This window comes from Bos grunniens, chromosome 6 (genome assembly GCF_055505025.1).
Source record: "Bos grunniens cultivar Pamir isolate PY7600 chromosome 6, Bosgru_T2T1.0, whole genome shotgun sequence".
Taxonomy (NCBI): domain Eukaryota; kingdom Metazoa; phylum Chordata; class Mammalia; order Artiodactyla; family Bovidae; genus Bos; species Bos grunniens.
In genome coordinates, this window is record NC_141170.1 from 21,738,123 (window position 1) to 21,765,123 (window position 27,001).

The 27,001-nt window shown below is 38.9% G+C and overlaps 1 protein-coding gene across 5 annotated transcripts in view; it reads left to right on the forward strand.

Moving 5' to 3' along the window:
• PRKG2 (protein kinase cGMP-dependent 2) overlaps positions 1–27,001 on the forward strand; it is a 125,317-nt gene that overhangs the window by 72,673 nt on the left and 25,643 nt on the right. For all 5 annotated transcript variants that reach the window (XR_015166125.1, XM_086407544.1, XM_086407543.1 and 2 more), the window contains 2 exons: positions 1,947–2,036; positions 4,535–4,676. Coding sequence is in view for 4 of the 5 variants with exons in the window: in XM_086407544.1 (XP_086263670.1) it covers positions 1,947–2,036; positions 4,535–4,676 (232 nt within the window). In the remaining variant the exon portion in view is untranslated. The remainder of the gene's footprint in view (positions 1–1,946; positions 2,037–4,534; positions 4,677–27,001) is intronic.

Genomic DNA, 27,001 nt, shown 5'->3' on the forward strand with positions numbered 1-27,001 from the left:
AATAATTCATTAAAAACTATCATGAACAGCTTCAGGGCATGGATTAAATTTTATTCATTTTTTCATTTCCTGCCCTTTGCAAAGTAGCTGGCATAGAGTAGGGCAATACTCATATTAAGAATAAATGTTAATGACAACATTTATTATTGAGAAAGTAACATGTGCCAGGCAGTCTTCTAAGCAAAATTTTAAAATATATATCTTATATATATATATATTTAAAGTGTATATTATATTATTATTATATTTATATTGAAGGTAAACGTGAATGTTGCTCAGTCATGTCCGACTCTGTGATTCCATGGACTGTAGCCAGCCAGGCTTCTCTGTCCATGGAGTTCTTCAAGCAAAAATACTGGAGTGGGTAGCCATTCCCTTCTCCAGGGGTTTTTTCCAACCCAGGGATTGAACCCAGGTCTCCTGCATTGCTGGCAGATTCTTTACCAGTTGAACTATCAAGGAAGGCCATATTTACATTATATTATATAATTTGTATGTATCTTGTAATTTATTTATATTGTTTATATAAAATAAATAATATAATTACATATAATCAATATGTAATCAAATGAATATACATTTGTTATGATCCTCAAAATAAAACAGATAAATGTTATGATTTTCCTTGTTTGACAAGAGCAGTGAGAAAGCTGATGTCACTTAGCTAACGAATGGCCAGTCAGGGACTCAAGCCTAGGCAGCTTGGATCCAGAGCCCATACCGAAACACTTCCTAGATTACTTCTGCTGTCTGTACATGGTACGGCTGTCCTGCTGTCTGCATTAGCCTGGTGCTAGGGAGACATGGGCATCTCTTGAGTAAGACCCAGAAACTGCTTTCCCCCAGCATTGTAATATGGTGCCCTGCCCACATCCCACATCTGGATTGAGACTGCCATTCCTCCAGCTTCTGTGAGTCTTGCCAGCTGGGGACTCTGACTAATTCTCTCTCCAGCCATTGCACCGAGGTAAAGAGACCCACCTGGCCCCATACTCTTTCTCCAGGTACATTCTGCATCGAGTGATGGTTCAGGTCCTTGAAGCTGAGGCTTTTGTAAAATTACAGGCCAGCTCTCCCTCTGCCCAAGTCTGCTTCCTTCCTCCCCATGGGTGTTGGTCCCAAGAGCATTTCCCACTAAACTGACTGCTTACAAATTTCTGTCTTAGGGTCTGTTTCGTAGTACCAACTAGAAGACATAAAACACAGGCATGAGTAACTGTCATGCAAAGTGAAAGTGAAAGTCGCTCAGTCATGTCTGACTCTTTGCAACCCTATGGACTGCATATTCCATGTAATTTTTCAGGCCAGAATACTGGAGTGGGTAGCCTTTGCCTTCTCCAGGGAATCTTTCCAACCCAGAAATCGAAGCCAGGTCTCCTGAATTGCAGGCGGATTCTTTACCAACTGAGCCACAAGGGAAGCCCAAGAATACTGGAGTGGGTAGCCTATCCCTTCTCCAGTGAATCTTCCTGACCCAGGAATTGAACCAGGGTCTCCTGCATTGCAGGCTGATTCTTTACCAACTGAGCCATCAGGGAAGCCCTGATATGCAAGGCAGATCTTAAAGGAGACCATGCAGAGATCTCAGGATCTGGGGAGGAAGGGAAGGCTGTATTTAGTAGGGGGGTTAATGAGCTACCTAATCAGGAAGGTGGCCCCAGAGCTTGATCTTGAGGGGTGGATAACACTTTTATTACCATGGAACTGAGATTAAGAAAGTCTGTGGGTAGCGTGAAGGGGAGTCCAAGTAAAGGGATCAGCAGATGAAAAACCAGGGGAACAGGAAGGATCAGAGTGTTCAGTGAGCATCCAGTGTCTTTGTCAGATGTTTGGAAGGAGATGAGGACCATCCTTCAAAAAGTTATTGATGATGCTTTTAAGCAAACTTGAAGACGTTTTAGAACGGGATTTCTAATAATAATCGTGTTTTTCTTTTATTTTCACAGATTATATCGCACCTTCAAGGACAATAAGTATGTATACATGCTTCTGGAGGCCTGCTTAGGTGGGGAGCTGTGGAGTATATTAAGAGACAGGTAATGAAAAAGAATTATATGCAATAACTTTTGTCTGTTCCTGCCTGGCCTAAAGGATGCTGTATTCATGACTATTTAAAGAAACATGAAGAAAGTCACTAAGAAATGAGTCTAAGGGACTTCCTTGCCTCTCCAGTGGTTAAGACTTTGCCTTCTAATGCAGGAGGCACAGGTTCAATCCCTGGTTGTGAAACTAAGATCCCAGATGCCTCATGGCCAAAAAAACCAAAGTGTGAAACAGCAATATTGTAACAGATTCAATAACGACTTTAAAAAAAACATGGTCCATATAAAGAATCTTAAAAAATGTCTTAAAAAAGAGAAATGAATTTAAGAACAAATTGATAAACAAGTCGTAATAGTGATATTTTATGAGCTAACATTGTAATCATGTAATAGGCTCCCTGTACCAGTAGTCTCTGTCATTCTCGTATTAGAGATTAAAGAAACCCAGGCTTAGCGTGTCAACCATCCATATCACATGATTAATATGAGGCAGAGTATAAATCCAGATGTTACTGACTCTGAATCTTGAGAAGGGAGATGACGAAAGGGGTGGAGAGTGGTGAAGTTGGGGCTGAAAAGCAGAGTGACATGTCTGCAAAGACTCAGCTTCACAAAAGGAATGATTTCCAAACAATCAAAATCATAGGTGTTCACTGAGCTCCACCTCCATACAAGGCTTCTGAGTTGACGGTATGGGGGTTTTCTAAACAATGTACACTTTTCTAACCCAAAACCATGTAACGTTTTCCTCCAGTGAGTTTGGGTTATATTTTGGGAGATAATGTAATATATAATTTTAAAACATTCCATTATTTAATGTGGAAAATAAATATGATGAAGAAGTTGGCAACATAAGTAAATGTCCAGTAAGTGTTGTGGGCACTGAGCTCAGAATAGAGGAAAGAGAGAAAAATGTGATGGCCGTGAAAGGCCTTGAGCTAAACTCTAAGGACAAAATTTGGAAAGACAGTAAGGAAGAGAACTGATTTAAGAATCAGGAAAGTTGGAGTAGGATTAGGTCTTTTACTTGCTGAGTGAGAGCAGAGTTTGAATAGAAAACGGCAACAGAAGAGGTAGCTTTGCCTTAGGTTGTGGCGGTTAATGCCAGGTCAGACATTTAGGCAGCATTCCCTGGGCCAGTGGTTCTCAACCCTGGCTTCACCTCACAATCTCACGGGAGCTTTAACAAAGTAAAAATGCTGTGCCCTGATGCCAGACTTTTATTTGGTTCATCTGCAGTAGGGCCAGAAAATGATTTTTAGCTGCCTTTCAGGCAATTCTAATGTGCATTCACGGTTGAAAATCACATACCTACCTAATAACAGACTTTTGAGCATCCAAGCAGAGATTTATCTGTTGTACTAGGAACATACTGATGGATGGATCAGGATGAGGTAAGCCTGGATGTGTTGAGACTTGCATGATACCTACAGAAGCATCTGCATCTCCCATCATTGCTTTAACAGGCAAATCTTTTTAGAATATCTATTTAGTGGTGGTAGTTCTTAGTACCCGTTAGGCACTTTGCCATGTCCATAAAACAGCCTCGTTAAGTCAGTAGTAAACCCATTTTAAGACAGGTATCTGAGGGTCAGAACAGCCAAACAACTGGCCTGAGGATTCAGTAAGGGGAAGAAGCAGGACTCGAAGCTGGTTTCTCTCATTCCAAAGCCACAGCTTTCTACTATGTGCAGTACTTAGTCGCTTCAGTCATGTCCGACTCTTTGCAACCCCATGGACTGTAGCCCGCCAGGCTCCTCTGTCCATGGGGATTCTCCAGGCAAGAATATGGAGTGGTTTTCCATGACCTCCTCCAGGGGATCTTCCCAACCCAGGGATCGAACCCATGTCTCCCACATTGCAGGCAGATTCTTTACCATCTGAGCCACAAGGGAAGCCAGAGTGTAATAGCTTTCTATTATACCATGCAGCAAATCACCACCAAATTTTAATAATTTAGCGTGTAAACCTACACACAGTGCTGGCACAGGGCAACTCTGGTATCATCAAGGTGCACCAAAGAGGAAAGAGTTATGACCCTGTTTCTACATGGGTTATATTACAAAGTATACAAACAGGAAATGGAAATGAGCACTGGACTCATTTTAGTCAAGCAATCAAGTGCAGTAGTCTGGTTCAACCTCTCCCTTGAAATAGTTGCATTTTCTCCAGAGTTTTCCATAGTTGTCTTTAAAAAGTCTTGTTTTCTTATCCTTTCCATTTTGTATGTTTGGATGTGATTACCAGAAACAATTGTTTGAATGTAGACATTTTAATTTTAGTAAATTTTAGTAAAGTGGTTCTTGTTGGCATCAAGCATTCACCTAAATTTCTTTATGATCTGATTCATTGATGCTATGAAGTACTTTTTAGTGCTAATGCCTTATAAAGCATTTATATTGCATAAATATATAATATTATAATTGACACCTAGAATCTGCAACCAGATTCTTAAAACTAGAGTTTTAAGAAGGAAAACGGTTTCGTTGCAGAGGCAGCTTTGATGAACCCACCTCCAAGTTCTGTGTTGCCTGTGTGACAGAAGCATTCGATTACCTGCATCGACTAGGTATTATCTACAGAGACCTGAAACCAGAAAACTTAATTCTAGATGCTGAGGGCTATCTTAAATTGGTAAGACAAATTCTTATCCTGTGAGATATTTCTAAACATAAAGTTGTGCTGTAGTTGCAATTCTTTTTTTAAAAAACTTTTATTTTAAATTAAAAAAATGTTTATGTTTAATTGGTGGGTAATTGTTTACAATGTTTTGTTGGTTTGTGCCATACAACACTGTGAATCAGTCATAAGTATACATATATCCCCTCCCTCTAGAGTCACTCTCTCACTCCATCCCCCGCACCCCCAGCTGTTCCCACTCCTCTAAGTTGACACAGAGCATCAAGCTGAACTACCTGGGTTATACAGCAACTTCCCACTAGCTCTGTTTGGCACATGGTAATATGTATGTTTCAAATGCTAGTTTCTCAGTTTGTCCCACTCTTTTCTTCCCCCGCTGTGTCCACCAGTTGGTTCTCTATTCCTGCACTGCAAATAGGTACCTCAGTACCATTTTTACAAAGCAATTATCTTTTAATTTTGGTTCACTTGTTATTTTTACTTTTCGAGATATGGCCTTTTAAATCAGCATACTTAACACAGGGAATGATGTTACAAGCACATTCTTTCTAGCCTAAGAACTGAATGTTTCAACCTGCCCCCCGACTAGGATCCAGATAATAGAATTGCTTTAAAATTGGATTTTGTTAGCATTATTAATGTTAGCATAAAATGTTACCATTTTAATGTTTTGTTAGCGTTCTTAATTTTTTATTGGAATATAGTTGTTTTACAAAGTTGTATTAATTTCTGCTGTGAGTCAGTTATACACACACATATATTTACTCTTTTTAGATTCCGTTCCCGTATAAGTCATTACAGGGTATTGAATAAAGTTCCCTGTGCTATTCAGTAGGTTCTTATTAGTTACCTATTCCACATATAGTAGTTGGTATGGGCTTCCCTGGTGGCTCAGACAGTAAAGAATCTGCCTGCAATGTAGGAGACCTGAGTTTGATCCCTGGGTCAGGAAGATCCCCTGGAGAAGGGAATGGCTACCCACTCCAGTATTCTTTCCTGGAGAATTCCATGGGCAAACATGACTGAGCAACTAAAGCGTTCACCTTTTTTTTTTCATCTGTCAATCCCAGTCTCCCGTTCTATCCCTCCCCTGCCTCCTGCCATGGTAATCTTGTTTTCTACATCTTTGACTAAGCTTCTGTTTTGTAAATATGTTTATTTGTACTGTTTCTTTAGAGTCAACATACAAGCAATATAATGTGATACTTGTCTTTCTCTGACTTACTTCACTCAGCACGACAATCAGTAGGTCCTTCCATATCACGGCCAATGGCATCGTTTTGTTCTTTTATATGGCTAAGTTATATTCCACTGTGTATATGTACCACACCTTCTTTATTCATTCCTCTATTGATGGCCATTTAGGTTGCTTCCATGTCCCGAATACTGTCAATACTGCTGCAATGAACATTGGGGTACATGTATCTTTTTGAATTATGGTTTTCTTCAGATATATGCCCAGGATTGGGATTGTTTGATCATATAGTAAGTCTGTCTTAGTTTTTTAAGGAATCTTCTTACTGTTCTCCATAGTGGCTGTACCAATATGCACTCCCACAGATTGTGTAAGAGGGTTCCCTTTCTCCACACCCTCTCCAGCATTTATTGTTTGTAGATTTTTTGACGATGACCATTCTGACCAGTGTGAGATGATACTTCATTATAGTGTGATTTGCATTTCTCTAATGATTAGTGGTGTTGCGCATCTTTTCATGTGCTTCTTGGCCATCTGTATGTCATTAGCATTTTTATAGAATGATTTTAAATAGGTTTTAATAGATTTCTGCTACATAGAGGGATTGGCTGTGAAGAATAAGAAAAGAAGATAGTATGGCTTCTGTCTCAAGATAGCTACTGTCTGAAGAAGGAGAAAAGATGCACATATGAATGTTGGTAGTTTAAAAAAATATTTTTTAAAATGATTCTAAGGTCAAGCAGGGTTGAGAATCAGAACACAAGGTCTGATTCTATAGGTCCCTTAGGTATAGAGACTTTCCTTGTCATGCATCTTTGTAATGGATACAATGCCTAACGTGAAGCCCTTTGCATGTCACAAGACAGAAAAAAATGCTACCATTCATGTAAACTGCATTAGATACAAAATTATAAGAGAACTGCATGCTCAGTCGCTTAGTCATGTCTGGCTCTTTGCAACCCCAGGAACTGTAGCCCACCAGGTTCTTCTGTCTATGGGAATTTTTGGGGCAAGAATACTGGAGTGGGTAGTCATTTCTTCTTCCAGATAAGAGAACTGGGTGGTCATAATTGAGGAGAAACCAGGCATTTTGGACCTCAGGAGGGAACCCCATTAGGAGGGGGAACCCAGGCTGATTTTAACTGTGTCCATCTTGTCAGGAGCTCAAGGACATTAAACCATGCCTGAACTTAACATTTACAAAGATATTAAAAGGTTCTCATATCAGAACATTAATAATAGCTAACACTTAATGTATAAAGCTACTGTGCTGAACATTTTGCAGTTAATATGTTTAACAACTGATAAGATAGGTTTTATCATCCATATGTTATAGTGTGCAGTTTAGCCTTAGGAATTAAATTTATTATGTGTAGTTGCTAAGTGATTTCTCTCCATAGTAAAGGAGTAAAGTAAGTTCTTTCCTCTGAAATCTGGCTAACTTCCAAGAAATGTTTTGATCCATTCAAGCTTTACTTTTTCTATGAAATACAGCTTTGAGAACTGGTGAGGTACTAACTCAAGGCCTTGATCACTTGTCTTCTTCACAATTCCTTCATTGGCTATGCCTCTTACAACACTTTAGAGAAGGCTTTTGGAATATTCTAGAAGTAAAATAATTATGAGGGATGCAGATATCCATTAAATTCATTCTTTTTTAATACCTGTTTTTAAGAAATCGGGCATCATATTCTGCCTTTGTAGGTATAGAGGTCTGTAAGCATCTCTTCTGTAGCCATTGTAATCCATCCAGCTAACTCATTTGCTAACCAGCCAAATGAAGAGTAATAACTAAAGCTTTTAGAGATTAAGAAGTGTTCAATATTTCCATTTCTACCTATATATCAAGCTAGATATAATATACTGATTTTCTCTTACTACAAAAAGTCTCAAGTACTGGAAGAAACATGAAAAGCAGTATTATATGCGTGGCTGAGTTTATAAGACAACATTTGGATTCCCCTGAGGCTGAGAACCAAGCTTGGGCTGTAGTGAAGGGTGGAACTCAAACACTGACTCTCCTGTCTTGTGGTCACCCAGCAATCCTAGGTGGCCTAGAGAGGTTTTATTTTAGTTGCTGTACCCTCCGGGAACAGGAGACCAAGTTTTGGACCCGGGCAATGTGGGAAGTTGAATCAGAGAACATTGTCCAGAGCCAGGAATCATACAGATTGTGCTCTCAGAGAAACAGGAAAAGGAGGCAGGGGGAATCAAATTTCTAAAGGCAGAAAGACATGCTTTTCTCATTATTGGTCTCTTGGTAGAGGAACCAAAGAGTCTGCTCTAAGAATACTTGGCCATAGGCCGGCTTTCCTGGAGTTTTGGGTGCCTGGTCTTTCAGGATGGAAATGCCCAAGCAAAAATTTAAATGAAAAGGGAGCCATGTTGGTAGCATGACCAAATTTCCAGGAACAAAGTGTATTTTCTCTGGAAGAAGGTTCTCTCAATTCAAGTTACAGAGAATTCCCAGAGATGAACTTCCAGGGAATATAAACTCATGCCAATAAAATACAATAAAAATATGTGTGAGGCAATAAAGTGCCAGCAGCATTATTTGGCAGGAATGTAAGAGTCTCATAAATTGGAGTAATCAGATACAGAATATAAAACAAATGTGTCTAAGTCTTTTAAAAGTAAGAGAGGAACTAACAAATGAGTAAGGAACAGAACCTCTCAAAAAAGACCTAACCTGTTTAGAAAAAACATCACAAATAAAATTCAGAATATCATAATTGAAATTAAATATTAAATGGAATTTTCATTAATGGTGGAAAAGCTTGCATTGGACTAATCTTGCTGAGGTTAATTATGATACATATATAAAAGTGTATGAAAACATTAGAGAGCAACAAGAAATAGACATTCAAACTTTGAAAAAAAAGAACAGCACTGGGTGAAATCCACATTAATACAGCTGTTCATTTCAAAGCACTCGTTGGTGTATAAGATATGGAGGATAAACCTTTAGTTAACATTGTATCTAACAGTGAAATATTGAATATTTTCTATTTAGATTGTGAACAAAACAGGATTATTTTCTTTCACCAGTTTTTTCAGCATTATAACAGAGATCTTAGCAAAATAAATGAAACACAAAAAAGAAGTGAAAGGCCAAAAATTAGAAAGGAAGAGGCTACCTGTCTTTATTTGAAGACAACACAATTGTTTATGTAGAAAAGCATGAAGAATCTACCAACAAATTCTGGAAAGGAAAAATAAATTAAGCAGAATTACAGGTACAAAGTCAATATACAAATAAAAATTTATTAAATAATTTTTATGTGCTAGCAGTAAATATTCAAGAATGAAATTAAAATGCCATTTGTAATATCAAAAATTATAAAATAACTATGAATAAATTTAATGTGTAATACCCCTACATTGAAAAATACAAAATTTTGTTGACAGAAAACTAACTAATGGTAAAATATACTATGTTTATAAATTGTGTAACTCCATAGTTGATAAGCTGTTCAGTCTCCTCCAATTGATGTACATATTTAAGGCCATTGCAATAAAAGGTGGAACAGCTGTTTTTAGAAACAGAGATATTTATTCTAAAATTTACAAAGAAATGCAGTTTAGGAAAGTCAATAACCACTTTGAAAAAAGAAGAAGAAAAAAGGAATTTATAATAACTGATGATATTATAAAGCTGTAGTAATCAAGGCAGTATGATAAACGGCTTAATCTAACAGAATAAAGTCCAGAAATAAACATATATAGTTAAATGATTTTAGGAAAAGGATGAAAGGCTAGTTTTCTCAGCAAGTATTGCAGAAACAATTGGATACACATGGCAACAGAAAAGGAACATGACTTGCACTTTACATTATATAAAAAAATTAAATCAAGCTGGATCATGGACCCATAAAGCATCCAGAAGTATATGTGAACATAAGATGATATATTTACAACATGGGATAGAGACTTCTTAGAACACAAATAGTAGTAAGGATAAAAAGTTCAGGTTACTACAACAAAAATACCATAGAGTAGGTGGCTTAAACAACAATTTATTTAGTTCTGGAGGCTGTGAAGTTCAAGGTCAAGGTGTTGGCTGATCTGATGTGTGGTCAAGGCCAACTTCCTGGCTTACAGACAACTGTCCTCTGTCTTCTTTGTATGGAGGAGAGAGAGAGAGAGAGAGAGAGAGTGCTCTCTTCTGTCTCTTCTTATAGAGCTACTAATTTCTTCATGAAGGTTTCACCTCATGACTTAATTAGCTCCCAAGGGCTTTACCCTCAGATACTATCACACTGAGGATTAGGGTTTCAACATACAAATTTGGGGGGAGGGTCACAATCATGTAGTCCTTAATAATTAAGCTTCATCAAAATTGTTTTAAGTTTTTGAGAATGTTTTATTCTCAAAATCAAAATACATTGTAAAGAAAATGAACAGTCATGCCACAAGCTGGTAGAAAATACTTGCAATGTATCATTACATGACAAAGGACATGTATCCAGAAATATATAAAAAACTCAATAATAAAAGACAATCCAATTGGTAAAAAATGATCAAAGATCTTGAAAAATTACAAGGGAAGACATAAGAATGGTCAATAAGTAATATCAGTCAGATCAGATCAGATCAGTCACTCAGTCGTGTCCGACTCTTTGCGACCCCATGAATCGCAGCACACCAGGCCTCCCTGTCCATCACCAACTCCCGGAGTTCACTCAGACTCACGTCCATTGAGTCAGTGATGCCATCCAGCCATCTCATCCTCTGTTGGCCCCTTCTCCTCCTGCCCCCAATCCCTCCCAGCATCAGAGTCTTTTCCAATGAGTCAACTCTTCGCATGAGGTGGCCAAAGTACTGGAGTTTCAGCTTTAGCATCATTCCTTCCAAAGAAATCCCAGGGCTGATTTCCTTCAAAGCAAATTAAAACCATAAGGATGTGCCATTTCACACCCACTAGAATGACTATAATTTTAAAGGTTGACAATACCAAGTGTTGGTGAGGAAATTTTCCTAAATTTCTAGTAGGAAAACAAAATTAGAAAACTTTTTGAAGAATAGTTTGTCAGTTTCTCATTGAGTCAAACACACCTATTCTATGACAAGAAATTCTATTCCTTGGAAGAAATTTCACTCCTTGGTATTTATCCAAAAAAATTGAAATAATGTTTCAAACATTTTGGACAAGAATCTTCATAACAGCTTTTTCCTGAAAGTCCCAAATCAGAAAGAGCCAAAATAATCATCACCAATTGAAGGTATAAATGTATAGTAGTGCATTCATTAACCGAACTCTTCTCAATAGTATAAAGCAGTGAATTAGTATGGACTTCCCTTGTGGCTCAGCTGGTAAAGAATCCACCTGTAATGCAGGAGACCTGGGTTCGATCCCTGGGTTGGGAAGATCCCCTGGAGAAGGGAAAGGCTACCCACTCCATATTCTGGCCTGGAGAATTCCATGGACTGCATAGTCCATGAGGTTGCAAAGAGTTGGACACAACTGAGTGACTTTCACTTTCAACTTTTCAACAATAAATTAGTATAGGTAATGACATGAATAAATTTTAAAAAGCATGTTGAGCAAAAGGAAGACAGATACAGAAGACTAGCCTCTAGTAGCCTGTTTATGATTACATTTATTGAAGTTGTAGATTAGATGGTAGAAATTAATACAATGGTAGCCTCTGGGAGGATCATTTGACTGCAGAAGGGCAGGAGGGAACTTTCTGAAATAATGGGAATGTCTGTCTCTTGACCATATGGTGGTTGTGGTTACAAGACTATAATCTGCACCAAAGTTCAATGAATTATACTCCCCAAATCTGTGCATTTTATTGCTTATAAATTATACATCAATTTGAAAAATGGAAAGGTTAAATAGTAGATGATTCACAAGTAAAGAGAAAAATCAGTGAATTGAAAGATAAAATTTCAGAATAAAGCATAAAGGCTCAAAAAAGATTGAAAATAAGAGAAATGAAGAGACTTGGAGAATAGAGCGAGAAGTTCTTAAAATGTTCAGTTGGAGTCCAAGGTAAAAATATAGAGAATGAGATAAAAATACTTAAAGAAATAATGGCTGAGAATTTTCCAGAAAACATTTCCAAATAAAAAAGGCCATTCAGGTAAAGGAAGTCCAAAAAATCCCAACTGAGACAGATTGTATTTATTGTAGATTCTGCTTTTGCATAACAGATCTTTCCAAAATTTAATGACTTACAACAGCAAGAATCCTGGTTGAACTCTCACGGTTTCTGCGGTTCAGGAGTTTGGGAGTGGTTCAACTGGATGGTTCTGACTTAGGGTCTCTCAGGAAGTTTCTGTCAAGTTTTGGCTGGGGCCACAGTCACCTGGAGGCTTGACTCAGGCTAGAGGATCTGCATTCAAGGTGACTCACTCCTCTGGCTGGCAAACTAGTGTTGGCTGTTAGTTGGGGACCTTAGTTCTTTTCCATATGAATCTTTCTCTTTCTGGATCGAACGTCCTCAAGGCATGGTGGCTGGCTCTCCCCAGGGTAAGTCATTTGAGAGACCTAGGAATAGCTACACTGCCTTCCAAGATTCAGAGTCACACTGGCACTTCCCTATGTCTTCCATTGGCCACGTGGGGCCAGCCTGATCCACTGTGAGAGAGGTCACCTCTGAATACCAGGAGAAGGGGATCATTGAGGCTATCTTGGATGTTGGCTATTATAATATGGTGCAGAACCAAAGCTAAGAGAAAGTTTTAAAAGCTATCAAAGAGAAATAACAGTTTGCACATAAAGGAGTAAAAATTATACTTTCAGTTGATGTCTCAACAGCAGCCATAGCAACCAGGATGCAATGGAATAATATCTTAAAATTGTGAGAGAAAATAACCAACAAACTTGACTTACAAATCCAGAGAAATTATCTTTCAAGAGGGGTGAAATAAAGGCATTTTTCAACAAAGATAAAGAGTTAACCACCAACATCCAAAGCATGTGCTTGAGGGAAACGGAAAATCCCTGATGAAAGGTCTGAGATGTAGTAGGGAGTGGTGACTGTAGAAAAATGTAAACGTGTGGCTAGATTTTTCCAAATTATGCTATAATGTAATAATTATCACTGCTGCTGCCACTGCTAAGTCGTTTCAGTCGTATCCAACTCTGTGCGACCCCATAGACAGCAGCCCACTAGGCTCGTCTGTCTCTGAGATTCTCCAGGCAAGAATACTGGAGTGGGTTGCCATCTCATGAGAAAATGCTAAATAACTGAAAAACAGCAGCGTGTAAGCTGAGAGTAGGTGTAATTGGAATCGAAATGGAAGAAGATGTCAGTCATTTTAAAAGAAGGCAACAAAGGAGAACAGGAAGCCTAGAAAAAAAAAAAAAAAAAAAGCAAAGAGAAAACACAATCGGAAAGGAGAAAGAAATCTAATGTATGTAAATAGACTTCACTGTTTAGATAAAAACCAAACACTGCCAAATAGATTCCAAAAATAAAAATCAGCTACATGAGGTTTACAAGAGACAGACCAGAACATGAGGGTGCAGACAGGTTGAAATGAAAAGGATAGAAAATAATATGTCTGGGAAATATTCAACAAATCGAAAAGCAGGTTTCATTATGTTGGTATCAGGGAAGAAGTATTTCTAGAGATAGAGAGGGTTACCATATGATGATAAAGGGTTCATTTTACCATGATGATGTAAAAATCCTGATCTTTCAATTACCTATGAAAATGCTTCAAAAGTAAGAAGCTGAATGACAGAACTCGTAAGGAGAAATGAACAACTGTAGGAAAATATGACTACCTCTCACAGAAATTGAAAGAACATTCAGACTGAAAATCACTAAAACTTTAGAAGATGTGTACAACACGGTTAATCAAGTTGATATAATTGATTTGTAGAATATTGTTGCCAATATTTACAGGATGCCATTTACCACATTTGATCATATACTGGATCATCAAGCAAGTTTCAGCAAATTTAAAAAAAAATAGAAATTGGGCTGGCAGTCTAGCAGCGCTTCTTCTGCTAGAAGGTCCTGAGGGGGTCGCAGTAGAGATGAGGGCAGTGCAGTCTAGTGGTGTAGTGCCCAGCATGTCAGGAATGCACATCTGGGTGGACACTGGGCAGCCCAGACTCAGACATTAATGAACTTGAGGATGAAAGACTCCGTAAAGGATGACCTTGGCCTTATTCTTCAAATTTTAATAAGTGGCATTTTCATCTCCCTTTATCATTTCTTAGCAATATCAGTGAGAGGTCAGATATCTAAGGACTATAGTAAGAAAGGCTTCCCCTCACCCCCAGAAAAGACTAACCAGCTAAAGCCTGGAGAAAAGACTTAAGTAGGAAGAAGGTCTGGATTTTCAAAGTGTCTCCTTAGAAACTACAGTGAGGGATGAAGACTTAACTCTACTCTTCTTCCCTGATTCATGATTGAGAATGCCACACTGGTTCAGTCCCACAAGGAGCCCATGTGGTCCAAGCTGTCTCCATCGGGAAAAATACTAGGTTGGAGATTAAGGATTAGCAGATACTACTAATGGACCAAGGAGATTCTCACATCACTAACACTTATCTGCCCACCCAATATTTTCCTAAATTTTTCTTTCAAGGCCGAAGGAGAGCTTTTGAAGGCAGTTGTGATCGAGTCCTCCTTCTGGTTATCATGAATGAATCAGAGTTGATACTAAGATGTAGGACAGTATTTAAAGAATTAAAAAATGACCTTGTTCTCAACCCAAGCAGAATTTATACAGTAGCTAGCCTTCTGCAGGAAAAACTTTGTTGTAATACAATAAATCTCAGTTGTCTTTCATCAATAAATGTTCTGTATGATTAAGCTATTTAACTCATTTGAATAATACACCTCATGTGAACACAGAATACCTTAATCTTATTTCTATTGAGTATGGTATAAGAAAACACATTAAAAAAAAAAGAAAACACATTAAATGTTGATATTATTACCTATTTCTTTATGATCTTTCTGCCCCTCTACCTTGATTGCCTCATAATATCAGACTGTGCTGCAGTATTTATTGCTAGACTTAGTACACTGCTTAGCATAGAAGAATGAATGAAAGGCCGATGAGGCAGTTTGCTCCTCACTCCCAAAATAAGAACATAAAGGTTTTGTTCAGTGACATCAAAGTATGTAAGATAAAAATCAATAATGAAATTTAAAAATCAGGAAGAAACCACTAAAAAGATTCATCTTGGTAGAATGTTAAGGATATTTCAAAATAATTCAAGGATCAGTGAAGGAGAGATTTTAACAAGATTATAGAACCAAATTGCACAATAGAGAATACTACACATCAATACATATGTGTTGCAACTAAATGATAGTGGGAATAATGTTTATAACTTTTCATGTTTCAAGTAGGAAATAAAGAAGGCTAAAAATGAACTAAATATGCATTCAACTTAAGAAGATGGAAAAAGGGGAAAAAGAAAAGAGAAGGAAAAAATAAAGAACATGAATTAATTAAACATAAAATAAAAGGATACAGAACCAGGATGTTTTGGAAAGACTAATAAAACTAACAAACTGTGAAAATACTGAACAAAAGAAAAAGAGAAGTATTACAGATAAATGCTATTATGAGTGAACATGACCATAGTTATAGCAGAGATTTACATGGATTCGAAATTATTTGAGCAACTCTGTTGCTATATATAATGCACTATAAGTGTGTGTATATGTGTGTGTTAAGTTACTTCAGTCGTGTCTGACTCTTTGTGACCACATGGACTGTGTACCCACCAGGCTCGTTTGTCCGTGGGATTCTCCATGCCCTGCCCTCCTCCAGGGGATCTTCTCAACCCAGGGATCGAACCAGCATCTCTTTTGTCTTCTGCATTGGCAGGGGAGTTCTTTACCACTAGTGCCACCTGGGAAACCCTAATATAGTATACAGTATATATAAATGGTTGGGGCCTGTGAGAGTTCTCTTCCTGGTTTGCAGATAGCCATCTTCTCTGTGCCCTCACATGTCGGACAGAGAGAGAGGTCAATCATCTTTCTTCTGTTTTTTTTTTTCCCTAAGGGCACAAATCCCATTCATGAGGGCCTCACCCTTATGACCTGATTACACCCAATGACCCCTCCTCCAGATATTATCACAGTGAGGACTAGAGTTTCAAGAGGAATTTTAGAGAGACACAAACATTCAGTCCATAACACATGAGATCTAGAAAATTTACTTCAAGGATTTTCAATATTAATCTTATGCAGATTCTTTAGAAAACAGTGAAAGATAATTTCCATCTTATTCTATAAAGCTAGTGTAAACTTGATTCTTCAAACAAAAGGCCTAAGGAAGGCAAATTAATGTCCAACCTCACTCATGAATTAAATGTAAAACTTATAAGCAAAATCTTAGCAAACTGAATAGTACAATTAATGCAAATCATAACTAAGGCTGGCTATATCTCAGGAAAGCAAGCATTGCTTTTAACATTAAAAATTTTATCTAACCAAGTCACTACTTAATAGATTAAAAAATAAAAACAATTACATATAATAATTACCTCAATAGCTACAGAGGCAATTTTGATGTTTCTACATTCAGTCATGATAAATTCTCTTAGCAACTAGGAATATAAATAAATTTTATTAATCCAGTGAAAGATACCTAACAAAAATTTAGAGTAACCATAATGATGAAACATTTGAAGTTATGCTTTTAAAAGTCGTGGTATAAGTACTTCTATTTTACCAGAGGTTCTACCCAATGCAGTCAGATATAGATAAAATTTAAATAAAGATCGGAACATAAACAACAAAACCTATTTTCCCATGTGACATGATTAACTGTAGAAATCCAGAATATAACAGCAAATTATCAGAATTTAGCAGAAAGTTCAATATGGTTGCTAAATGTGAAATTAATAAAGCAAGAACTCAGTGTATTTTTAAATACCAGAAGCATAGTTGATAAATAGGAATACAGATGCCATTTACAAAAAGCATACATATCATATAAATAAACTAAGTATCTAGGAATGAATCTGGCAAAATGTGTAGAAGCTTTATTGAGAAGCTTATACGAAGTTATAGAAAGATACTAAAAGACCTAAAATAATAGATTCATTCTCTCTTCTTTAGGGCACAGAGCTAGAGCATCCTCCCCCATCCCCCACCTTTTGTATGGCTCATTGTGATGGTGTTTCATAGTTCTATCTCATGAAATGTGAGCTGACCTGGGCTGATGGTGTGTGGTGCAGCTGACTTCTATTCAGTCCTTCTGGCTTATAGCCAATGAACACAGCCGACTGGAGGTTGGTAGAGCCCTCAGATGGAAGGAGTCTGTGTCCCTGAGCTACTACTTGGAGATTTCCCTACTGCTCAGGAAAACCCATTATGTGAGGAAGAAGGAAATTAATGTAGAATTTAAGGGTTTATACTTTCCTGATGTTTGTTGCTGTGGCTAGCATTACCCTTACTCACTCAGAAAGATGTACTAAGTTTAAAAATAGGAGGAGTCAACATTCTAAAGGCATCAGTAGTTTCCAAAAGGATCTGCAGATTTGATTCACTTCCAGTGGAATTCCAGGAGAGCTTTCCCTGAAGCTTAGCAAAAGCTGATTCTAGAATTTATACAGACTGACCAAGGGCCAAGAACAGCCAAGACATTTCTGAGGGCAGATGAGAACATGGGAAAGGGGAACTCTCTCTGATATCAGAACAAATTATAGTGCTTTAGCTCAAATTACTAGCGGGGCAGCAGTGCAAATTAAAATCACAATATAATACGGTCTATAAACCACTAGACTATTCAGTTCAGTCGCTCAGTCGTGTCCGACTCTTTGCGACCCCATGAATCACAGCACGCCAGGCCTCCCTGTCCATCACCAACTCCTGGAGCTCACTCAAACTCATGTCCATTGAGTTGGTGATGCCATCCAGCCACTTTCCTTCCAAGGAGTAAGCGTCTTTTAACTTCATGGCTCCAATCACCGTCTGCAGTGATTTTGGAAAAATAAAGTCAGCCACTGTTTCCACTGTTTCCCCATCTATTTGCCATGAAGTGATGGGATCAGATGCCATGATCTTCGTTTCCTGAATGTTGAGCTTTAAGCCAACTTTTTTGCTTTCCTCTTTCACTAGAGACCTCTAGTCTTTTCCAGGTATGACCTAAGGCAATCCCATATGATTTTACAGTGAAAGTGAGAAGTAGATTTAAGGGACTAGATCTGATAGACAGAGTGCCTGATGAACTATGGACGGAAGTTCGTGACATTGTACAGGAGACAGGGAGCAAGACCATCCCCAAGAAAAAGAAATGCAAAAAAGCAAAATGGCTGTCTGGGGAGGCCTTACAAATAGCTGTGAAAAGAAGAGAAGTAAAAAGCAAAGGAGAAATGGAAAGATATAAGCATCTGAATGCAGAGTTCCAAAGAATAGCAAGGAGACATAAGAAAGCCGTCCTCAGTGATCAGTACAAAGAAATAGAGGAAAACAATAGAGTGGGAAGGACTAGAGATCACTGCAAGAAAATTAGAGATACCAAGGGAACATTTCATGCAAAGATGGGCTTGATAAAGCACAGAAATAGTATGGACCTAACAGAAGCAGAGGATATTAAGAAGAGGTGGCAAGAATATACAGAAAAACTGTACAAAAAAGATCTTCACAACCCAGATAATCACGATGGTGTGATCACTGACCTAGAGCCAGACATCCTGGAATGTGAAGTCAAGTGGGCCTTAGAAAGCATCACTACGAACAAAGCTAGTGGAGGTGATGGAATTCCAGTTGAGCTATTTCAAATCCTGAAAGATGATGCTGTGAAAGTGCTGCACTCAATATGCCAGCAAATTTGGAAAACTCAGCAGTGGCCACAGGACTGGAAAAGGTCAGTTTTCATCCCAATCCCAAAGAAAGGCAATGCCAAAGAATGCTCAAACTACTGCACAATTGCACTCATCTCACAGTCTAGTTAAGTAATGCTCAAAATTCTCCAAGCCAGGCTTCAGCAATATGTGAACCATGAACTTCCAGATGTTCAAGCTGGGTTTAGAAAAGGCAGAGGAACCAGAGATCAAATTGCAAACATCCACTGGATCATTGAAAAAGCAAAAGAGTTTCAGAAGAACATCTATTTCTGCTTTATTGACTATGCAAAAGCCTTTGACTGTGTGGATCACAAAAAACTGTGGATAATTCTGAAAGAGATGGGAATACCAGACCACCTGACCTGCCTCTTGAGAAAGCTGTATACAGGTCAGAAAGCAATAGTCAGAACTGGACATGGAATAACAGACTGGTTCCAAATAGGAAAAGGCGTACATCAAGGCTGTATATTGTCACCCTGCTTATTTAAATTCTATGCAGAGTACATCATGAGAAATGCTGGGCTGGAAGAAGCACAAGCTGGAATCCAGATTGCTGTGAGAAATATCAATAATCTCAGATATGCAGATGACACCACCCTTATGGCAGAAAGTGAAGAGGAACTAAAAAAGCCTCTTGATGAAAGTGAAAGAGAAGAGTGAAAAAGTTGGCTTAAAGCTCAACATTCAGAAAACTAAGATCATGGCATCTGGTCTCATCACCTCATGGGAAATAGATGGGGAAACAGTGGAAACTGTCAGACTTTATTTTTTTGGGCCCCAAAATCACTGCAGATGGTGATTGCAGCCATGAAATTAAAAGACGCTTACTCCTTGGAAGGAAAGTTATGACCAACCTAGATAGCACATTCAAAAGCAGAGACATTGCTTTGCCAACAAAGGTCCGTCTAGTCAAGGCTATGGTTTTTCCAGTGGTAATGTATGGATGTGAGAGTTGGACTGTGAAGAAAGCTGAGCGCCAAAGAATTGATGCTTTTGAACTGTGGTTTTGAAGACTCTTGAGAGTCCCTTGGACTGCAAGGACATCCAACCAGTCCATCCTAAAGGAGATCAGTCCTGGGTGTTCATTGGAAGCACTGATGTTGAAGTTAACACTCCAATACTTTGGTCACCTGATGCAAAGAGCTGACTCATTTGAAAAGACCCTGATGTTGGGAAAGATTGAAGGCAGGAGGAGAAGGGGACGACAGAGGATGAGATGGTTGGATGACATCACCTACTCAATGGGCATGGGTTTGGGTGGACTCCAGGAATTAGTGATGGGCAGGGAGGCCTGGCGTGCTGTGTGGTTCATGGGATGACAAAGAATCAGACACGACTGAGTGACTGAACTGACTGATATAATACTTAATGGCTTATTCGCTCATGTCCGACTCTTTGCAACCCTTTTGGACCACAGCCTGCCAGTCTCCTCTGTCCTTGGGGATTCTCCGGCAAGAATACTGGGGTGGGTTGCCATGACCTCTTCCAGGGATCTTCCCAACCCAGGGGTTGAACCCAGGTCTCCTGCATTGCCAGCATATTCTTTACCAGCAGAAAATCTTATAGGTGGCAAAAAATAAAAGTTGATGTCACTAAAGGATGGTGAGGATATAGGGCAATAGCAACTCTTAATCACTGCTGCTGGTGAAGGAGTTGCTTACATAGTCCCTAAGGAAATTAATTTGAAAATGTGTAGTGAAGTTGAACATACCATAGCATTGACCCAGAAGTTCTACCTTACACATATCCAGTAAGCAAGATGGGAAATGATGCTAATAGAAACTTTTCTTTGTGATAACACACTAATAGATATAACACAAATTTCCATCTATGGCATCGTGATGGGAAATCATTTTTCAAAAAAGTTTAGAACATTTATTGCATATTCTTTCAATGGTGTGTGATACAGCAGTATAAACGTACTCCAATATGGGCTAAATTCAAAAATACAGTTTTAAGTGAAAAAAAGGCAGTTTGTTCAAGAATTGGTAAGATTTATCTAAAAATGTTAAAAATTGTAACTATATAGCATTCTCCAGTATTCTAGCCTGGAGAATCCCATGAACAGAGGAGCCTAGCAGGCTGCAGTCCATAGGGTTGCAAAGAGTTGGACATGACTGAAGCAGCTTCTAGAAGTATAGACTGGATCATGTAAGGATAATTAAATATGTGGGAAAATTAGAAGTGAAGGCAAGCAAATGATAAACACAAAAGTCAGGGTAATGGTGACCTCTTGGCAAGGGGTAGGAGGACAGTGTGACAGGAGAACAGTGTGGCAGGAACAAAGCATGCTGGTGTATCAGTTCTGTTCTAATTACTAAACTGGAGGTGGACACAGGGGTGTTTTTATTTTCATGCATTAAAATTTGCATATATGTCACATTGTTTTGTATGTGTCAAGTATTTCCTAACTTGAAAACTAAAAGTAATCATTGATTCTAACTGTGTACTTTTTGCCAGACTGTACTTATTAAGTGACAGTGAAGCTTATCCCACCAATGTGCCTAACATATGTTGTTCCTTTTCCCTTAAAAATCTACTTACTCATGAATTTATATATAATGGGAAGGTTACTTTGGACCCTGATTACAGTCTCATCTCAAGCTTCCATAACCTCCCTAGACTTTCATTTTGTCATCTTTAACATCGGCATATAGTCGCTAATTCATTTTTGGTGAAGATTATAGATGATAGAATACAAAATGATAGAATACTGAAAGAGAAACTTCCCAGGTCAGTAGGTGCCCAATATGCTACTGGAGATCTGTGGAGAAATAACTCCAGAAAGAATGAAGGGATGGAGCCAAAGCAAAAACAATACCCAGCTGTGGATGTGACTGGTGATAGAAGCAAGGTCCAATGCTGTAAAGAGCAATATTGCATAGGAACCTGGAATGTCAGGTCCATGAATCAAGGCAAATTAGAAGTGATCAAACAAGAGATGGCAAGAGTGAATGTCAACATTCTAGGAATCAGCAAACAGAAATGGACTGGAATGGGTGAATTTAACTCAGATGACCATTATATCTACTACTGCGTGCAGGAATCTCTCAGAAGAAATGGAGTAGCCATCATGGTCAACAAAAGAGTCTGAAATGCAGTACTTGGATGCAGTCTCAAAAACGACAGAATGATCTCTGTTTGTTTGCAAGGCAAACCATTCAATATCACAGTAATCCAAGTCTATGCCCCAACCAGTAACGCTGAAGAAGCTGAAGTTGAACGGTTCTATGAAGACCTACAAGACCTTTTAGAACTAACACCCCAAAAAGATGTCCTTTTCATTATAGGGGACTGGAATGCAAAAGTAGGAAGTCGAGAAACACCTGAAGTAACAGGCAAATTTGGCCTTGGAATATGGAATGAAGCAGGGCAAAGACTAATAGAGTTTTGCCAAGAGAATGCACTGGTCATAACAAACACCCTCTTCCAACAACACAAGAGAAGACTCTATACATGGACATCAGCAGATGGTCAACACCAAAATCAGATTGATTATATTCTTTGCAGCCAAGGATGGAGAAGCTCTATACAGTCAGCAAAAATAAGACCAGGAGCTGACTGTGGCTCAGACCATGAACTCCTTTTTGCCAAATTCAGACTTAAATTGAAGAAAGTAGGAAAAACCACTAGACCATTCAGATATGACCTAAATCAAATCCCTTATGATTATACAGTGGAAGTGAGAAATAGATTTAAGGGCCTAGATCTGATAGAGTGCCTGCTGAACTATGGAATGAGGTTCATGACATTGTACAGGAGACAGGGATCAAGACCATCCCCATGGAAAAGAAATGCAAAAAAGCAAAATGGCTGTCTGGGGAGGCCTTACAAATAGCTGTGAAAAGAAGAGAAGTGAAAAGCAAGGGAGAAAAGGAAAGATACAAACGTCTGAATGCAGAGTTCCAAAGAATAACAAGAAGAGATAAGAAAGCCTTCTTCAGCCATCAATGCAAAGAAATAGAGGAAAACAACAGAATGGGAAAGACTAGAGATCTCTTCAAGAAAATCTGAGATACCAAAGGAACATTTCATGCAAAGATGGGCTCGATAAAGGACACAAATGGTATAGACCTAACAGAAGCAGAAGATATTAAGAAGAGATGGCAAGAATACACAGAAGAACTGTACAAAAAAGATCTTCACGACCCAGATAATCACGATGGTATGATCACTGACCTAGAGCCAGACATCCTGGGATGTGAAGTCAAGTGGGCCTTAGAAAGCATCACTACAAACAAAGCTAGTGGAGGTGATAGAATTCCAGTTGAGCTATTTCAAATCCTGAAAGATGATGCTGTGAAAGTGCTGCACTCAATATGCCAGCAAATTTGGAAAACTCAGCAGTGGCCACAGGACTGGAAAAGGCCAGTTTTCATCCCAATCCCAAAGAAAGGCAAGGCCAAAGAATGCTCAAACTACTGCACAATTGCACTCATCTCACACGCTAGTAAAATAATGCTTAAAATTCTCCAAGCCAGGCTTCAGCAAGATGTGAACCATGAACTTCCTGATGTTCAAGCTGGTTTTAGAAAATGCAGAGGAACCAGAGATCAAGTTGCCAACATCCTCTGGATCATGGAAAAAGCAAGAGAGTTCCAGAAAAACATCTATTTTTGCTTTATTGACTATGCCAAAGCCTTTGACTGTGTGGATCACAAAAAACTGTGGATAATTCTGAAAGAGATGGGAATACCAGACCACCTGACCTGCCTCTTGAGAAACCTGTATGCAGGTCAGGAAGCAACAGTTAGAACTGGACATGGAACAACAGACTGGTTCCAAATAGGAAAAGGAGTTCATCAAGGCTGTATATTGTCACCCTGCTTCTTTAACTTATATGCAGAGTACATCATGAGAAATGCTGGACTGGAAGAAACACAAGCTGGAATCCAGATTGCTGTGAGAAATATCAATAACCTCAGATATGCAGATGACACCACCCTTATGGCAGACAGTGAAGAGGAACTAAAAAGCCTCTTGATGAAAGTGAAAGTGGAGAGTGAAAAACTTGGCTTAAAGCTCAACATTCAGAAAATGAAGATCATGGCATCCGGTCCCATCACTTCATGGGAAATAGATGGGGAAACAGTGGAAACTGTCAGACTTTATTTTTCTGGGCTCCAAAATCACCGCAGATGGTTACTGCAGCCATGAAATTAAAAGACACTTACTCCTTGGAAGGAAAGTTATGATCAACCTAGATAGCATATTCAAAAGCAGAGACATTACTTTGCCAACAAAGGTTCGTCTAGTCAAGGCTGTGGTTTTTCCTGTGGTCATGTATGGATGTGAGAGTTGGACCATGAAGAAGGCTGAGCACTGAAGAATTGATGCTTTTGAACTGTGGTGTTGGAGAAGACTCTTGAGAGTCCCTTGGACTGCAAGGAGATCCAGCCAGTCCATTCTGAAGGAGATCAGCCCTGGGATTTCTTTGGAAGGAATGATGCTAAAGCTGAAACTCCAGTACTTTGGCCACCTCATGCGAAGAGTTGACTCATTGGAAAAGACTCTGATGCTGGGAGGGATTGGGGGCAGGAGGAGAAGGGGATGACAGAGAATGAGATGGCTGGATGGCATCACTGACTCAATGGACATGAGTCTGAGTGAACTCCGGGAGTTGGTGATGGACAGGGAGGCCTGGCGTGCTGTGATTCATGGGGTCGCAAAGAGTCGGACAAGACTGAGCGACTGATCTGATCTGATACAAATACATCATATTGAAACATGTTAAGGGTTATCACTTCATTCAGATTCTTTCACCAAGCATATGTGGAACATCTGTTGTGCTACAAATGCTGTAGGGGATAAAAAATTATTAGGATGTGATGCCTCTCCCCAAGGAGCTAGATTTATTCCCAGGCAACTAGAAGATGGTGCCAAAGGCGAGGTCATTGTGGAACAGAATCTGTTAAAGAACTGTGTAAGAGAAAGGAATTAGTTCTGTAAATTCAAGGGTTTCTAAGAGGCAGCGTCATGTGAGATGAACCTCCAGTGGTTTTATTTTCATTCGGTTGAGTCAGGTGTTAGTTGTGACACAGGGGATCTTCGTTGCATAGTGCAGGATCATTCATTGCGCCCCAGGACCCTCTAGTTGTGGCATGCAGGCTCAGAGCACTGGGGCTTAGTTGTTTCGAGGCATGCGGGCTCTTAGTTCCTCGACTAGGGATTGAACCTGCGTCCCCTGTGTTGCACGGTGGATTCTTCATCACTGGACCACTGAGGAAGTCTGCAGTTTGATTTTTTTGTTTGCTCTTATGTATGCAAAGCACCCCATTATCCTTTCTACTTTTGACTAAGCACTCCAAGTCTTTTGGGGGAGTCACCAGAGCTCCAGGAAGAATGGGATGTTGCTGTGAAAGACTCATGCATCCCATACTTTTGCCTCACCCAACAGTCACCCACTGTTGCCTCAGTGGAAGCCGTCCACTCTTGTCCATTTCAGTGGATGGACCTTAGTATCACAAGAACACGAAATCCTCTTTGGTTATTGTTGGACAGAATAAACAGATTCCATTTTACCCTTGTCTAGACTTGGGCAAAGAAAGTGCCCTGAAAATGCCACATAAATATTTTTTTTGGAATGTTGTGTCCCATGAATCATCTGGCTTAATTAGAGTGGTCATTTTGTATCCCTTTTTTATATGACCAAGAGAACCAATATCTGACAAATTTTCTGTCCCAGAGAGAAACTTCTGGGAAAAAGCTAGCATTTACTGGATACCAGCTCCATCAAGCCACAGTGCTAAATTTTTTTTCTTTTTTTCTTTCTGAAAGATCCAATCATTGCTATAAGTATAGAAACATGCTAGAACCTTCTGGTTTATTAAAATCTTCAGAGGCAATGTTTTTAAGATTTCAGCATAATGTTCAGTTGACTTTCATAATGAGAATTTAATAGTGACAAGGGAAAACCTGAGTGTAGCTTCTCCAGAGATTCTTCTTAAAAGCTCAGTTCTGCTAAGAAAAAAAAAAAAAGCTTTTTTAAAAAGAGGAGGTCTCTATTTTCTTTTCTTCTAGAATGATCCTTTTGAAACATTAGTCATGTCATACACACCTCTACTCTTAATCCTCCAATGGTCTCCTAGAAAAAAAGTCTGAAGTTCTTTCTGTGGTTTACTGGGCCACTCCACAATTTTGCCCTCACTTCCTGCCTCTTCTCTTCACACACTATGGCCCAGCCACAGTGGCCTTCTTGGCAGTCCTTGATCTTCACCACGCATGTTCCCGAAGGCTAGGGCCTTGGTGCTAGCTCTTTATCTGTCAGGATCACTCTTGCTCAGATTTTTTACAGAGCTCTTATTTTATTTCATGCAGATTTCTGCTCAAATCTGCATAAATGCTACCTCTCCAGAGAGGCTTTTCTGATCACCCTGTTTAGAGTGTAATTCATATTGATCTCAGTACATGTTTATATGTTTCTCCATAGCATATGTTAAAATCTGATAATATTATGTATGCTATTATATATTGTCAAAATTTTAATTGAAGTATAGTTGATTTACAATGTTGTGTTAGTTTCAGGTGTACAGCAAAGTCATTTTGATTTTTTCACATTCTTTTCCCTTGTTCAGTTCAGTTCAGTTCAGTTGCTCAGTCATGTCCAACTCTTTGTGACCTGGTGAATTACATCACGCCAGGCCTCCCTGTCCATCACCAACTCCCGGAGTTCACTCAAACTCATGTCCATCAAGTCGGTGATGCCATCCAGCCATCTCATCCTCTGTCATCCCCTTCTCCTCCTGCCCCCAATCCCTCCCAGCATCAGAGTCTTTTCCAGTGAATCAACTCTTCGCATGAGGTGGCCAAAGTACTGGAGTTTCAGCTTTTTAGCTTGTAAGTTATTATAAAATACTGAGTAGAGTTCCTGTGCTACACAGTAGGGAACTTACAGGGACCTTGTAGGGAACAATAAGTAGGTCCTTATTGGTTATATGGTAATATATTTTTATTTATGTTTTCTTTCTTTCTCTTAAATGTAAACTCTAAGAAGACTGGGGGCTTTGTCTATACCCTAGTGTTTGGTACATAGTGGTTTTCAATAAACATTCATTGAATAAAGGAAAAAACTTACAGTTCTGTTGCCTAGAAGAGAAAGGGTTAAATAAAGTTTGAGGCTTTGTAGTGCTATCCATGCTGGTTCAAGACAGAGGTAGTGTGGATTTTTATAGGAAATACACAGAGCTTCACATCAGAAGATCTGGGAACTTCTATTTGGCACCTCACTTTAGAGAGGTCTGAGTGTTGATTTTCTCCAACCAGATGGTTTAGACTAAAGCTGATAAGATCAAAGGAGATAAAGAAAGTGGGAAATTTTCATAAATCTTAAATTTTAATGTAATT